The 15995-nt window shown below is 43.1% G+C and overlaps 1 protein-coding gene across 1 annotated transcript in view; it reads right to left on the bottom strand.

The window, feature by feature from the left end:
- Positions 1 to 15995, bottom strand: part of urb1 (URB1 ribosome biogenesis homolog) — a 323342-nt gene that overhangs the window by 81392 nt on the left and 225955 nt on the right. Inside the window, exon 26 of the mRNA XM_039744916.1 lies at positions 12339 to 12529. Coding sequence (XP_039600850.1) covers positions 12339 to 12529 — 191 coding nt within the window. The remainder of the gene's footprint in view (positions 1 to 12338; positions 12530 to 15995) is intronic.

A 15995-nucleotide genomic window follows, 5' to 3' on the forward strand; every position in this document is an offset into this window, starting at 1 on the left:
GCCGGGTGGGGAAGGGTCCTGACTGTTGTTTGTGCGTATGCCAACAGCAGTTTGGAGTATCCACCCTTTTGGAGTCTCTGGAGGGTTGCTAGAGGGCATACCTTCTGGGATTCCCTCGCTTTGCTGGGAGACTTCAATGCTCACGTGGGCAATGACAGTGAGACCTGGAAGGGCGTGATTGGGAGGAATGGCCCCCCCGATCTGAACCCGAGCGGTGTTTTGTTATTGGACTTCTGTGCTCGTCACGGATTGTCCATAACGAACACCATGTTCAAGCATAAGGGTGTTCATATGTGCACTTGGCACCAGGACACCCTAGGCCTCAGGTCGATGATCGACTTTGTGGTCGTGTCGCCGGACTTGCGCCATATGTCTTGGACACTCGGGTGAAGAGAGGGGCGGAGCTGTCAACTGATCACCACCTGGTGGTGAGTTGGCTTCGATGGTGGGGGAAGATGCCGGTCAGACCTGGTAGGCCCAAACGTGTTGTGAGGGTCTGCTGGGAACGGCTGGCAGAGTCCCCTGTCAGAAGTAGCTTCAACTCCCACCTCCGCAGAACTTCAACCACGCCCCGAGGGAGGTGGGGACATTGAGTCCAATGGGCCATGTTCCGCGCCTCTATTGTTGAGGCGGCTGACCGGAGCTGTGGCCGCAAGGTGGTCGGTGCCTGTCGTGGCGGCAATCCCCAACCCGCTGGTGGACACCGCGTGAGGGATGCCGTCAAGCTGAAGAAGGAGTCCTATAGGACTTTTTGTCCTGTGGGTCTCTGGAGGCAGCTGATAGGTACCGCAGGCCAAGCGAACGCTTCGTTGTTGCTGAGGCAAAACTCGGGCATGGGAGGAGTTTGGAGAGGCCATGGAGAACACTTTGGACGGCTTCGAGGAGATTCTGGTCCACCGTCCGCGCCTCAGGAGGGGAAGCAGTGCAGTGTCAACACCGTATATAGTGGGGATGGTGCGCTGCTGACCTCACTGACGTTAGGGTCGGTGGGAGGAGTACTTCAAGACCTCCTCAATCCCACTAACATGCCTTCCACGAGGAAGCAGAGCCTGGGGACTCTGAGGTGGGCTCTCCCATCTCTGGGACTGAAGTCACCGAGGTGGTCAAAAACTCCTTGGTGGCAGGGCCCCGGGTGGATGAGATACGCGAGTTCCTTAAGGCTCTGGATGTTGTAGGACTGTCTTGGTTGACACGCCTCTGCAACATCGCATGGACATCGGGACAGTGCCTCTGGATTGGCAGACCGGGGTGGTGGTCCCCTCTTTAAAAGGGGACCGGAGGGTGTGTTCCAACTATAGAGGGATCACACTCCTCAGCCTCCCTGGAAAAGTCTATTCGGGGTTCTGGAGAGGAGGGTCCGCCGGATAGTCAACCTCGGATTCAGGAGGAACAGTGTGGTTTTAGCCCTGGTCGCTGAACAGTGGACCAGCTCTTCACCCTTAGCAGAGTCCTGAGGGTGCATGGGAGTTTGCCCGACCGGTCTACATGTGTTTTGTGGACTTGGAAAAGGCATTCACCGTGTCCCTCGGGAATCCTGTGGGGGTGCTCCGGGAGTATGGGGTACCGGACCCCTGATAAGAGCTGTTCGGTCTCTGTACAACCGTGTCAGAGCTTGGTCCGCATTGCCGCAGTAAGTCGAGCCCGCTTCCAGTGAGAGTTGGACTCCGCCAGGGCTGCCCTTTGTCACCGATTCTGTTCATAACTTTATGGACAGAATTTCTAGGCGCAGCCAGGGTGTTGAAGGGGTCCGTTTGGTGGACTCAGGATTGGGTCACTGCTTTTGCAGATGATGTTGTCCTGTTTGCTTCATCAGGCCGTGATCTTCAGCTCTCTGGATCGGTTCGCAGCTGAGTGTGAAGCGGCTGGGATGAGAATCAGCACCTCCAAATCCGAGCATGGTCCTCAGCCGAAAAGGGTGGAGTGCCCTCTCAGGGTTGGGGGAGAGATCCTGCCCCAAGTGGAGGAGTTCAAGTATCTCGGGGTCTTGTTCACGAGTGAGGGAAGAATGGAGCGTGAGATCGACAGGCGGATCGGTGCGGCATCCGCAGTGATGCGGCTCTGCATCGGTCTGTCGTGGTGAAAAGGAGCTGAGCCGTAAGGCAAAGCTCTCAATTTACCAGTCGATCTACCTTCCTACCCTTACCTGTGGTCATGAGCTATGGGTAGTGACCAAAGAACGAGATCGCAATACAAGCGGCTGAAATGAGTTTCCTCCGCAGGGTGTCTGGGCTTTCCCTTAAAGATAGGGTGAGAAGCTCAGTCATCCGGGAGGGGCTCAGAGTAGAGCCGCTGCTCCTCCGCATCGAGAGGAGTCAGATGAGGTGGCTCGGGCATCTGATCAGGATGCCTCCTGGACGCCTCCCTGGTGAGGTGTTCCGGGCACGTCCAACCGGGAGGAGGCCCCGGGGAAGACCCAGGACACGCTGGAGGGACTATGTCTCCCGGCTGGCCTGGGAACGCCTTTGGGATTCTCCCGAAGAGCTGGAAGAAGTGGCCGGGAGAGGGAAGTCTGGGCCTCTGCTTGCTGCTGCCCCCGCGACCCGACCTCGGATAAGCGGAAGAGAATGGATGGATGGATGAATGACAAAATGTAAGCATAAACTATATAATGTATGAAGCCTGAAGTCCAAATATCAAACACTTTCACAAAAGGTACACATATAACAGAACAAGTATGCGGTTATTCAAAAATATAACTGCAGAAAAAGCCACCTTAGCATGCCATATTGACACGTACGTACTGCAGCTGACACAGTAGTATAATGGTATCAGCCGCTTACTGGTATCCAAAAGCTCATGAGTTCGATCCCACATGGCTCAGTTTTGAGAAGTAAACTGCTCTTATTCTTACTATTTTAGAATAAAACATGCATTTGATTTCAGTGTGTAACAGCCAGTAATTTATGATACTTGTAAAGGTTAGTTTTTTTTTATTCACTTTTCATTCTCAGTCTCAGTCGTGTTCAGGATCCTTCCCTACCCCCCATCTGACACTGCTGTTTTCACATAAAGATGCACGTGGCTCTGCAGCGTACTTGTGACTGCATTCTCGTACTAATGCTTGCGAACTGAAGTGCCTGCGTGCACTTTTCGTGGCATTACACGCCTATTTTTAGCATGCCCGTCGCTCAAACACAGGAACATATGTTGGTGTACAAGAATAAAAACAAGTGCACTTTTATTCTAGACTATAAGTGAAGAAAAATAAAGCAAGTTACAGTAGGCGGTTGATACGACAGCTTGCGTGGTGCAATGCTGATTTCCGATCCGTGCTGTATAAAATCATCACATTCAAATATTAACAATTTCCACACACCCTTCCTACATTCACAACATGTGTACTTGTTGCAGTGTACACATCTCTCTGGGCTATGGTTCCTATTACACTGAATGAGCACCTGACATTGTACTTTCTTCCCTATATAAATCACATTCGAGTATAGCACGTCTCCAAATAAATCACATTTGAGTTATAGCGCCTTTATGTGAAAACAGCATTGTCAGATTTGGGGATCGTGAACGACTGAAAGAATGGAACTGAATAAAAAAAAGACTGAAATCAAATGTATGTTTTATTCTAAAATAGTTAAGTACATGCAATATTATTTGAAAACGAACAGCGCAGATCGGTTTGAATACACGCTATGACGCTGAACTCCCTGTCTATCTACATAGTAATAACAGTAATTTTATTATTATATAGGAGCTTCCCTGTCTGCCTATCATATAGTGCCTTTCCTTCCTACCTATCTATATATCTATCCCCTTAGCTGTTTTTTATATATCTATTATACAGTGCCTTCCTGTTTATTTATATATCTAGTGCCTTCTCTGCCTGTTTGTCTGTCTGATTGCATATAGCGCTGAACTTACTGCTCTGTACTTTTCTGTCCTCTGCATGTCCTGCACAAAAGAAACAGCACCATACAGCAACATGTGCGAACTGGCAAGATCGGGAAAAACACGCGTCACTGATTACAAACCGCAAGATGAATGAAAGAGACAATATATGTAAAACATCATCAGATTAATGCAATATTATTTGAAAACGAACAGCGTCAGACCGGGTTTGAATATGCGCCCAATCTGACGCTGTTCGTTTTCAAATAATATTGCATGTACTTAACTATTTTAGAATAAAAACATACATTTGATTTCAGTCTTTTTTTTATTCAGTTCCATTCTCTCAGTCGCATTTACGATCCCCCCCCCAATCTGACAATGCTGTTTTCAATAAAGACGCTATAACTCAAATGTGATTTATTTGGAGCAGCTATACTCGAATGTTATTTATATAGGGAAGAAAGTACAATGTCAGGTGCTCATTCAGTGTAATAGGAACCATAGCCCAGAGAGATGTCAACACTGCAACAAGTACACATGTCGTGAATGTAGGAAGGGTGTGTGGAAATTGTTAATATTTGAATGTGATGATTTTATACAGCACGGATCGGAAATCAGCAGTTCTTAGCATTGCATCACGCAAGCTGTCGTATCAACCGCCTACTGTAACTTGCTTTATTTTTTCTTCACTTATAGTCTAGAATAAAAGTGCACTTGTTTTTTATTCTTGTACACCAACATATGTTCCTGTGTTTGAGCGACACGGGCATGCTAAAAAAAATAGACGTGTAATGCCACGAAAAGTGCACGCAGGCACTTCAGTTCGCAAGCATTGGTGCGAGAATGCAGTCACAAGTACGCTGCAGAGCTACAGCGCATCTTTATGTGAAAACAGCAGTGTCAGATGGGGGGTAGGGAAGGATCCTGAACACGACTGAGACTGAGAATGAAAAGTGAATAAAAAAAAAACTAACCTTTACAAGTATCATAAATTACTGGCTGTTACACACTGAAATCAAATGCATGTTTTATTCTAAAATAGTAAGAATAAGAGCAGTTTACTTCTCAAAACTGAGCCATGTGGGATCGAACTCATGAGCTTTTGGATACTAGTCAGCGGCTGATACCATTATACTACTGTGTCAGCTGCAGTACGTACGTGTCAATATGGCATGCTAAGGTGGCTTTTTTCTGCAGTTATATTTTTGAATAAAAGCATACTTGTTCTGTTATATGTGTACCTTTTGTGAAAGTGTTTGATATTTGGACTTTAGGCTTCATACATTATATAGTTTATGCTTACATTTTGTCATTTACTACTACAATATGAAAACGTTTCTGTTTTAAAAATGTGTTTACACGGATTACTGTAGAAACGGAACACACGTGAAATGCGTGTATTCCAAATAATAATCTATTCTTTCCACTCTAAAACTCCACTTCACTCCTAGATAATCAATCAAGGCATGAGCTGGGAGAAGTTTGTGCACGTTCTAAGTCGGTGGGGGGATGGAATAGCCGGCTGCTTGCAGCCTGATTTTATCAGCACATTTAGATGACAAAAGACGCTGGTGGAGAGCTGTGAACGATTTTAAGAAGCGATTTAAGGTGGGACGGAATTATGAGTTTTTTCGTAGGCTCTGGTAATTCTAGTGTTAAGTGACTTGTTGTTGGCTGTACAGGAGTTAGAGAAAGTCTTTCGTCCTCTACAGCCTCTCTTACAGGTACTCCAAAATTTGACGGGGGTAATCAAGACGCAGGAGGAGACTGAGGACATGCCCCTGAGAGCTGCACTGGGGTGGTTAACGCAGTGCGACGTGGGATTCTCCAGTCAGTCCGATGCTTCGGTACAGGTAAGTGACACCGGTACCAAACATGATTATGGAATCCCTAGCGAAAAGAACCCGGATGTAACGGAAGGGATCCAAGTAGAAGAGGTTCCGACAGTAGATCGGGGGACGAGTACTGAGACCGCAGTACAAGCGGAGTCGGGGGGGCGGTGCCGGCTTGTATGTTTCAGCACCCAGACCGCCCCGTGCAAAGAAGCAGCGGCGTTCGGAACCCGATCGAGAGGTGTGCAAACAGCACGGGGTCCCGCTTTACTTCATAAGGGGATCCAAGCAGTTGCAGCACTCCAGAGTAACGGGAGGCCCCGGAGAAAAACGGAGGGGTCTCCCGACAGGGTGAAAAGAGTGAACGAGAGCTCGCGTGCGGTGAGCGAGCTCTCTTCGAGGCAATGGAAAGCTGCCACAAGCAAAGCTGAATGGATACAGGCACTGGCATTCCCGTCCTGCTTTCAGGCCCGGAGAACACCTGAAAGGCAAGGGGTGTGCCGTTGTTATAGGTGCCATAGAGCTGGGCATTTGTGGAGGCGTTGTCTGTATGCCCTGAGCAGAAACGCCATTAGGCGGCGTCAGGACGACGTCTCCGCACCTGTGTCTTGTTTTATAGGTCCAGACTATGGAAGATGGTACGCCAGGACCCCGCCTTGGGAAACTGTTAACCCTCGCGGGACGGGCCACTTCGCCGGATGGGTTTCAGCTGGTGAGGGGGCAGTGTCACAGATGTACGGGGACACTCCCCGGCCGGGACGCCTGGATAGTCCCCAACTGGGACAATACTTCTCCTCGGCCACAAGAGGACAGCCACCCGGGGGCCACGGAGACGGAGCTGGGATGCCCGTGAGAGGACGTGGCCACTGCCAGGGGGCGCCGGGACATTTGGAGAATCCTGGATGGCAGCACTTCTACCACACCAGGAAGTGCAGCCGAAAATAATTCCAAGAAGACCCGGAGTGCTTCCAGGGGCTTTCCTGACACTTCCGCCACACCAGGAAGTGACGTCAAGGGGAGCACATGGGCCTTATCTGGGTCCTGATAAAAGGGCCCGCCTACTTCCAGACAATGAGCCAGAGTTGGGAGGAAGGAGACAAAGCTTGTGAGGAGGAGGAAGGAGGTCAACAGAGAGAGAGAGAGAGAAAGAGAAAGGAAGAAGAAGAAGAGGAAGAAAAGAAAGAGAGGTGCCGAGAGAAGGCATTGTGGTTGCAGTGGGAAAAATAAATAAACAAGTGTGTTTTGGACATCCTGGTGTAGGTCTGTCTGTGTCTGGGGGTACGGTTTCATATATATATATATATATATATATATATATATATATATATATATATATATGCCAGCAACACTCATGACAAAACAATTACATTGTCAATCATGTTACGTTATTATTAAAATGTTTCCTTTTCTTTTTACTTCTCCGCTGCCAAGCGCGGGTATATATATATACACATACACATATACAGGGTGGGCCATTTATATGGATACACCTTAATAAAATGGGAATGGTTGGTGATATTAACTTCCTGTTTGTGGCACATTAGTATATGTGAGGGGGAAACTTTTGATGGGTGGTGACCATGGTGGCCATTTTGAAGTCGGCCATTTTTGATCCAACTTTTGTTTTTTCAATAGGAAGAGGGTCATGTGATACATCAAACTTATTGGGAATTTCACAAGAAAAACAATGGTGTGCTTGGTTTTAACGTAACTTTATTCTTTCATGAGTTATTTACAAGTTTCTCTTTGTTTACAGCCATTGACATGTCGCAGAGGTTAACACGTAAGGAGCGGATAGAAATTGTGTTGATGTCTGGTGAATGCAGTAACCGGGTCATTGCAGCAGATTTCAATGCAAGACACCCTACGAGACCACCCATCTCCCATGCTACAGTTAGCAAACTGCTTGCTAAGTTTCGTGAAACTGGTTCAGTGTTGGATTTGCCAAAATGTGGATGCATGAAAACTGTCACTAATGAAGAAACATCAGTGGCTGTCCTAGCTTCATTCAGCAAGAGCCCACAGCGTAGCACTCACCACTTGAGAGTGGCATTAGTCGAACATCCCTTTGGCGGATATTAGCTACTCACATATGGCACCCTTACAAACTTCAGCTACTGCAGCATCTCAATGAGGGTGATCCAGATCGGCGCACTGAATTTGCAGAATGGGCAAAACAAAAATTGGAACAGGACCCTCAGTTTACGCAGAAAATTTTGTTCAGTGATGAGGCAAACTTTTATGTGAATGGTGAAGTTAACAAACAAAACCACCGCTATTGGTCTGACACTAACCCACATTGGATAGATCCCTCCAAGACTGTTGGAACAAAAAAATTGATGGTATGGTGTGGTATATGGGGTACAAAGATAGTGGGGCCATTCTTCATCAATGGAAACCTCAAGGCCACTGGATATGCAAAATTGCTACATGATGATGTGTTTCCCTCTTTATGCACTGAAGCTGGCACGTTCCCTGAGTTTTTCCAGCAAGATGGTGCACCACCACATTATGGGTGTCAGGTCTGAGCATTCCTAGATGAACAGTTTCCTGGAAAGTGGATTGGTCATCGTGGGCCATTTGAATGGCCCCCAAGGTCTCCCGGATCTGACCCCCTTAGACTTTTATCTTTGGGGTCATCTGAAGGCAATTGTCTATGCTGTGAAGATACGAGATGTGCAGCACCTGAAACTACGGATACTGGAAGCCTGTGCTAGCATTTCTCCTGCGGTGTTGCTATCAGTGTGTGAAGAGTGGGAGAAGAGGGTTGCATTGACAATCCAACACAATGGGCAGCACATTGAACACATTTTATAAGTGGTCAGAAACTTGTAAATAACTCATGAAAGAATAAAGTTACGTTAAAACCAAGCACACCATTGTTTTTCTTGTGAAATTCCCAATAAGTTTGATGTATCACGTGACCCTCTTCCTATTGAAAAACAAAAGTTGGATCCAAAATGGCCGACTTCCAAATGGCCACCATGGTCACCACCCATCTTGAAAAGTTTCCCCCCTCACATATACTAATGTGCCAAAAACAGGAAGTTAATATCACCAACCATTCCCATTTTATTAAGGTGTAGCGACCTTTCTCTTCTGAACCCATACTGAACTGCTCTGTAAAACTCCTGATCATGCCACATGTTCCTCAATTATTACCTTAATAATTCCTTCCACTAATTTACCTGTGATTTACATTAAGTTTATTGGCCTACAGTTGCTGCCTGGCCACCCTTTTTATAAAAAGGGATAATATTTGCCATTCTCCGATCCGTTTGCATTTGCCCAGTGTGCAGTGATTTTCTAAGAATATGTGTCAAGGGTTTATATATGTACTCACTTACCTCCTTAAGAACTTGAGGATAAATATTATCTGGTCCTGGTGTTTAGTTTGATTTCAGCCTATTTATCTAAGCACTATTTCTCCCATTGCAATTTCCAAATCAGTCAGTACCTACTTAGTTGTTCCTTTTACCACTGGGAGGGGGTTATCCACTTCCTCACATGTGAACACCTCAGAAAAATTCATTTTTACAGCATCTGCTATTTCACTGTTTAGATTTTCTATTTCCCCTTTACTGATCCTGATGCACTTCAACTTCTTCTTGATTGTTCCTTTACTACTAAAATACTGAAAGAAATGTTTGAGTCATCTTTTGCCTTGCCTTATCTGCTATATTCCTCTCTAATTGCCCTTTAGCCTCCGTGATATTCTTCTTAATGGTTGCCTTCCTCTTCTTATACTGCCTACCATTCACATTGGAGTTATTATACTTATAAAACTTGCACAGCTGTTTTATCTTTTGCCGTTTCTTTTCAAACTCTTTATTAACCCACTGCAGAGTTTTATTTTTATTTATTTTAATTCCTACTAATTCCAAATTTAGGTTTTAATTTCCAAAACACTGAGAACTGTATATTATGGTCACTTGATCCTAGTCGTTCAATCACCTCTACAACCTCAATTCTATCCTGATTACTACAAAATAATAAACCTAGACAGGCTTTACCCCCTCCACGCTGGCGCTTTAACATATTGTATTAAAAAACAGTTATTGATTACTTCTAAAAACTCCTGCTATTGTGCTCCACTATTTGTAAGGTTATCCCAATTAATAATTGGGTATTTATAGTCCCACATGACTACATCAACACCCTGTAAACTTGCCTTTTTAATATTACTAAAAACATGTGCATTGAAATTACTGTTTGCATTGGGAGGTCTATAACACACTCCTAAAATAAGCCCTCTTTCACCAACACTTTCCAGATGAAGCCAAATGTCTTCACTAAGACTGGGCTAATCGCCCAATTGAAGAGGACTTGCTTTTAAATTCTGTTCTGGCTATCCTTCCTAAAAATGTGTATTATACTAATTCACATTTTTTTTTTATTTACTTATGTTTGTTATTGCTATAATATCATAATTATGCTCTGCTTCATATAACTCCTACTCACTTGTTTTATTTTAGATACTTCTAGCATTAACCTTTAACACTAGAATTACCAGAGCCTACGAAAAAACTCGTAGATCCGGCCCACCTTAAATCCGTTCGCACCTCTCCGCCAGCGTCCTTTGTCCTGTAAATGTGATGATAACGACAAGCAGCAAGCAGCCAGATCTTCCATCCCCCCCACCGACTTAGCGGCTGAATCCCAGGGACAGTAATGCAGCAGTGGTCATGAGTTGGCTGCTCAACGAATGTACGGCACTAACTAATCATCTTCCGGAGCGCTGGCAAACTGCACTGAGAACTGACTATGGCCGGTTGCAGCATTCAATGAATGTACATCGCCGAATATACTCAGTTCCTGTGTGCTGGCAAATTTTACTGGGAACTGACTATAGCCAGTTGTGCTGTCCAATCAATGTACAACGCTGAATATACTCGGCTCCGGCGTGCTGGCAAATTGCACTAGGAACCAACTAAAGCCGGTTGCAGGGTTCTTACCTGAATAGGAGCATGGCACAGGCAGGACTTCGGAGAAGACCATTTTGTCAGTTCTACTCCTTAGTATGGCACTTAACTCTTTGAAGTTGGATCGTAGAACTGACAGACTACCCTTATGCATGTCATTTGTTCCAACATGGACAATGAAAGCTGAATCCACCGTCGCTCTGGCCAAGAGCCCTTCAACCCTTCCAGGGAGGTCTTCCACCTGTGTTCTCAGTAAGCAAAACACTGTGCGAGACTCTCTGTCTCAGGACCAAATCAGCACTTCAATACCCCATACAGATAGATACACTTTATACCTATTTTAAATTCAAAGCAACAAGCCATGAAAACCTTTAGCAAAACAAGGATTTTGAGCTAAAAGTCTGCAAAGATGAACTGCAGTGGAAAAATGTACTGCCCCATACCTTTTTAAAACTGTTAAGGACTGGTTAGGTTAGGTAGCCTTTATTATCCTAGAGGGAAATATGTTTGCAGCAGGTAAATACAACAACAGAAGACATTGTTACACAGATCCAATAGATAAATCAAGACAACCAATGTTACTGTATAAACAAACACACACTCAAGATCAATACAAGAAGAATAATTACTTTCAACAGTACATAAAATATTAATGCAAAATTTAACATTTAGCAGCATCCACACAAGTAGCAGAATTTAAAATGCTTATAGATCTGGGAATAAAAGAGTTCTTAAAAATGATGCTCTTTACCTTTGAAAACCTAAATCTGCAGCCTGATGGCAACAAATGGCATTAGAGAAAAAAGGATGGCTACTGTCTCACAAAATTGAGATTGATTTGTTTGCAATACATTTCAGTAATAGAGGTCTGCTGTGAACCAATACTTTTACTCTAAATTTTTATAATGTTGTTAAAATGATTTATATTCTTATTTCTGAGGTTGCCAAACCAACAGATAAAAGCAATTATAACAAAATATTTTGATTTTGTCCACTTTAAAACAGTTGAGTTTCCTAAGAAAGAAAAGTTGTGATACTCGATACTCAGTATTGCATATGTGGAAAAACATCTGCACAGTAGACTAAACAAAAACCACGGTCAACACAATAGAGACTTTACAGGAACCAAATAACTACCCACCACAACCCTGCACCTGCTCGCTTTTATTTGATCGAGGCTTCTAAGTGGTATCTAGTGTGGTGCACCAGGGAGGCTAGAGTAAAATGGTGGGATTTGGAGTTATTGATTATTTGCTTCAGAACTGTTCTTGTATAAGTAATGAGGTCCAAAAGCTGGTATCAATACCAAAGTCAAAAGTTTAGTACTGATCCAACCCTAGAGTGATTATAAATTTTCCTTATCTAAACAGACTAAAATGTATATGATACCTTTTGAGTGATTAGTATAGAGATAAAAAGTTAAAAAGATGACAGAGAACAAGCACAAGGAGTCTAGTAATAGTTTTTCCCAAGGCTAAATTCAAACTAACAGCCTTTTAAGCTGGGCTGAAAATTGATAGGGTCTATATATCCAGGGGGTTGGCCAGACAGAAATCTCAGCAGACAATTATTATATTTTAGTGTATTAACCATATTATTAGGCTAAATATTTTATATATATATATATATATATATATATATATATATATATATATATACACACACACATACATATACATATATGTATATGTATATATACACACACAATACATAATATAATTACTGAATTTTCTCTTCATACCTTTTGCAAGAAGATCCCAACTGTTTTCAACTTTTTCATTCAATATTGTTGGAAGGAAAAGAGAATGACTTATTATCATCATATGTATCATAGGTAATGGCAGAAACTTTTCTGGTATATTGTCATCATTATACAGCTTAGCAAGCATGAAGTTCAGAGCTTCCAGGAAGGCAGTTTCTCTATAGCGGTTCCTATAAATTAAAAATATGGAAAGATTTAGGATTCCAGATATTGCATATTATAAATCAGAAAAAAAGAGTATTCTTAATGAAAAATTATGTGGAGCCTGGAAAACTAATATGTAGGCAAAAGACAAATGTATCGATAACAACTTAAAACTGCAATATATTTTACTTACTTTACTCACTGAAAATGAAACATAAATAAAAAAGGTATCTTTCAATACTGAATCTTTTTCCTCTTTAATTTTGGATTCTGGTCATTATTTCAAAGTAATCTATCTTATCTATCTATCTATCTGTCTATATATATATATATATATATATATATATATATATATATATATATATATATATATATATATATATATATATATACATATACACAGTGCATCCAGAAAGTATTCACAGCGCATCACTTTGTCCACATTTTTTTATGTTACAGCCAGTCCAAAATGGATTAAATTCATTTTTTTCCTCAAAATTCTACACACAACACCCCATAATGACAACATGAAAAAAGTTTACTTGAGGTTTTTGCAAATTTATTAAAAATAAAAAAATTGAGAAAGCACATGTACATAAGTATTTACAGCCTTTGCCATGAAGCTCAAAATTGAGCTCAGGTGCATCCTGTTTTACCTGATCATCCTTGAGATATTTCTGCAGCTTAATTGGAGTCACCTGTGGTAAATTCAGTTAACTGGACATGATTTGGAAAGGCACACACCTGTCTATAGAAGGTCCCACAGTTGACAGTTCATGTCAGAGCCCAAACCAAGCATGTCAAAGCGAATTGTCTGTAGACCTCCGAGACAGGATTGTCTCAAGGCACAAATCTGGGGAAGGTTACAGAAAAAATTCTGCTGATTTGAAGGTCACAATGAGCACAGTGGCCACCATCATCCGTAAGCGGAAGAAGTTTAAAACCACCAAGACTCTTCCTAGAGCTTGCCGGCCATCTAAATCGGGGGAGAAGGGCCTTAGTCAGGGAGGTGACTATAAACCCAATGGTCCCTCTGTCAGAGGTCCTCTGTGGAGAGAAGAGAACTTTCCAGAAGGACAACCATCTCTGCAGCAATCCACCAATCAGGCCTGTATGGTAGATTGTCCAGACCGAAGCTACTCCTTAGTAAAAGGCACATGGCAGCCCGGCTGGAAATTGCCAAAAGGCACCTGAAGGACTCTCAGACCATGAGAAACAAAATTCTCTGGTCTAATGAGACAAAGATTGAACTCTCTGGTGTGAATGCCAGGCGTCACGTTTGGAGGAAACCAGGCACCGCTCATCACCAGGCCAATACCATCCCTCCAGTGAAGCATGGTGGTGGCAGCATCATGCTGTGGGGATGTTTTTCAGCGGCAGGAAATGGGAGACTAGTCAGGATAAAGGGAAACATGACTGCAGCAATGTACAGAGACATCCTGGATGAAAACCTGCTCCAGTGCGCTCTTAACCTCAGACTGGAGCAACGGTTCATCTTTCAGCAGGACAACGACCCGAAGCACACAGCCAAGATATCAAAGGAGTGGCTTCAGGACAACTCTGTGAATGTCCTTGAGTGGCCCAGCCAGAGCCCAGACTTGAATCCGATTGAACATCTCTGGAGAGATCTTAAAATGGCTGTGCACCGACGCTTCCCATCCAACCTGATGGAGCTTGAGAGGTGCTGCAAAGAGGAATGGGCGAAACTGGCCAAGGATAGGTATGCCAAGCTTGGGGCATCATATTCAAAAAGACTTGAGGCTGTAATTGCTGCCAAAGGTGCATTTACAAAGTATTGAGCAAAGGCTGTGAATACTTACGTACATGTGATTTCTCAGTTTTTTTTATTTGTAATAAATTTGCAAAAACCTCAAGTAAACTTTTTTCACATTGTCATTATGGGGTGTTGTGTGTAGAATTCTGAGGAAAAAAATTAATTTAATCAATTTTGGAATAAGGCTGTAACATAACAAAATGTTGAAAAAGTGATGTGCTGTGAGTACTTTCAGGATGCACTGTATAAATATATATATATATATATATATATATATATATATATATATATATATATATATATATAGAGAGAGAGAGAGAGAGAGAGATGTATATATGTGTGTGTGTATATATATATATATATATATATATATATATGTGTGTGTGTGTGTGTGTATATATATCTATATATATATATATATATCTATCTACACTCACCTAAAGGATTATTAGGAACACCTGTTCAATTTCTCATTAATGCAACTATCTAATCAACCAATCACATGGCAGTTGCTTCAATGCATTTAGGGGTGTCGTCCTGGTCAAGACAATCTCCTGAACTCCAAACTGAATGACAGAATGGGAAAGAAAGGCGATTTAAGCAATTTTGAGAGTGGCATGGTTGTTGGTGCCAGATGGGCCGGTCTGACTATTTCACAATCTGCTCAGTTACTGGGATTTTCACGCACAACCATTTCTAGGGTTTACAAAGAATGGTGTGAAAAGGGAAAAACATCCAGCATGCGGCAGTCCTGTGGGCAAAAATGCCTTGTTGATGCTAGAGGTCAGAGGAGAATGGGCCGACTGATTCAAGCTGATAGAAGAGCAACTTTGACTGAAATAACCACTCGTTACAACAGAGGTATTCAGAAAAGTATTTGTGAAGCCACAACACGCACAACCTTGAGGTGGATGGACTACAACAGCAGAAGACCCCACCGGGTACCACTCATCTCCACTACAAATAGGAAAAAGAGGCTACAATTTGCACAAGCTCACCAAAATTGGACAGTTAAAGACTGGAAAAATGTTGCCTGGTCTGATGAGTCTCGATTTCTGTTGAGACACTCAAATGGTAGAGTCAGAATTTGGCGTAAACAGAATGAGAACATGGATCCATCATGCCTTGTTACCACTGTGCAGGCTGGTTGTGGTGGAATGGTGTGGGGGATGTTTTCTTGGCACACTTTAGGCCCCTTAGTGCCAATTGGGCATCGTTTAAATGCCACGGGCTACCTGAGCATTGTTTCTGACCATGTTCATCCCTTCATGACCACCATGTACCCATCCTCTAATGGCTTCTTCCAGCAGGATAATGCACCATGTCACAAAGCTCAAATCATTTCAAATTGGTTTTTTGAACATGACAATGAGTTCACTGTACTAAAATGGCCCCCACATTCACCAGATCTCAACCCAATAGAGCATCTTTGGGATGTGGTGGAACTGGAGCTTCGTGCCCTGGATGTGTATCCCACAAATCTTCATCAACTGCAAGATGCTATCCTATCAATATGGGCCAACATTTCTAAAGAATGCTTTCAGCACCTTGTTGAATCAATGACACGAGAATTAAGGCAGTTCTGAAGGCGAAAGGGGGTCAAACACCGTATTAGTATGGTGTTCCTAATAATCCTTTAGGTGAGTGTATATATATCTATCTATCTATATATATATATCTATATATATATATATCACGAATTCTTCCATTTTCCATAT

This window comes from Polypterus senegalus, chromosome 2 (assembly GCF_016835505.1).
Source record: "Polypterus senegalus isolate Bchr_013 chromosome 2, ASM1683550v1, whole genome shotgun sequence".
Classification (NCBI taxonomy): domain Eukaryota; kingdom Metazoa; phylum Chordata; class Cladistia; order Polypteriformes; family Polypteridae; genus Polypterus; species Polypterus senegalus.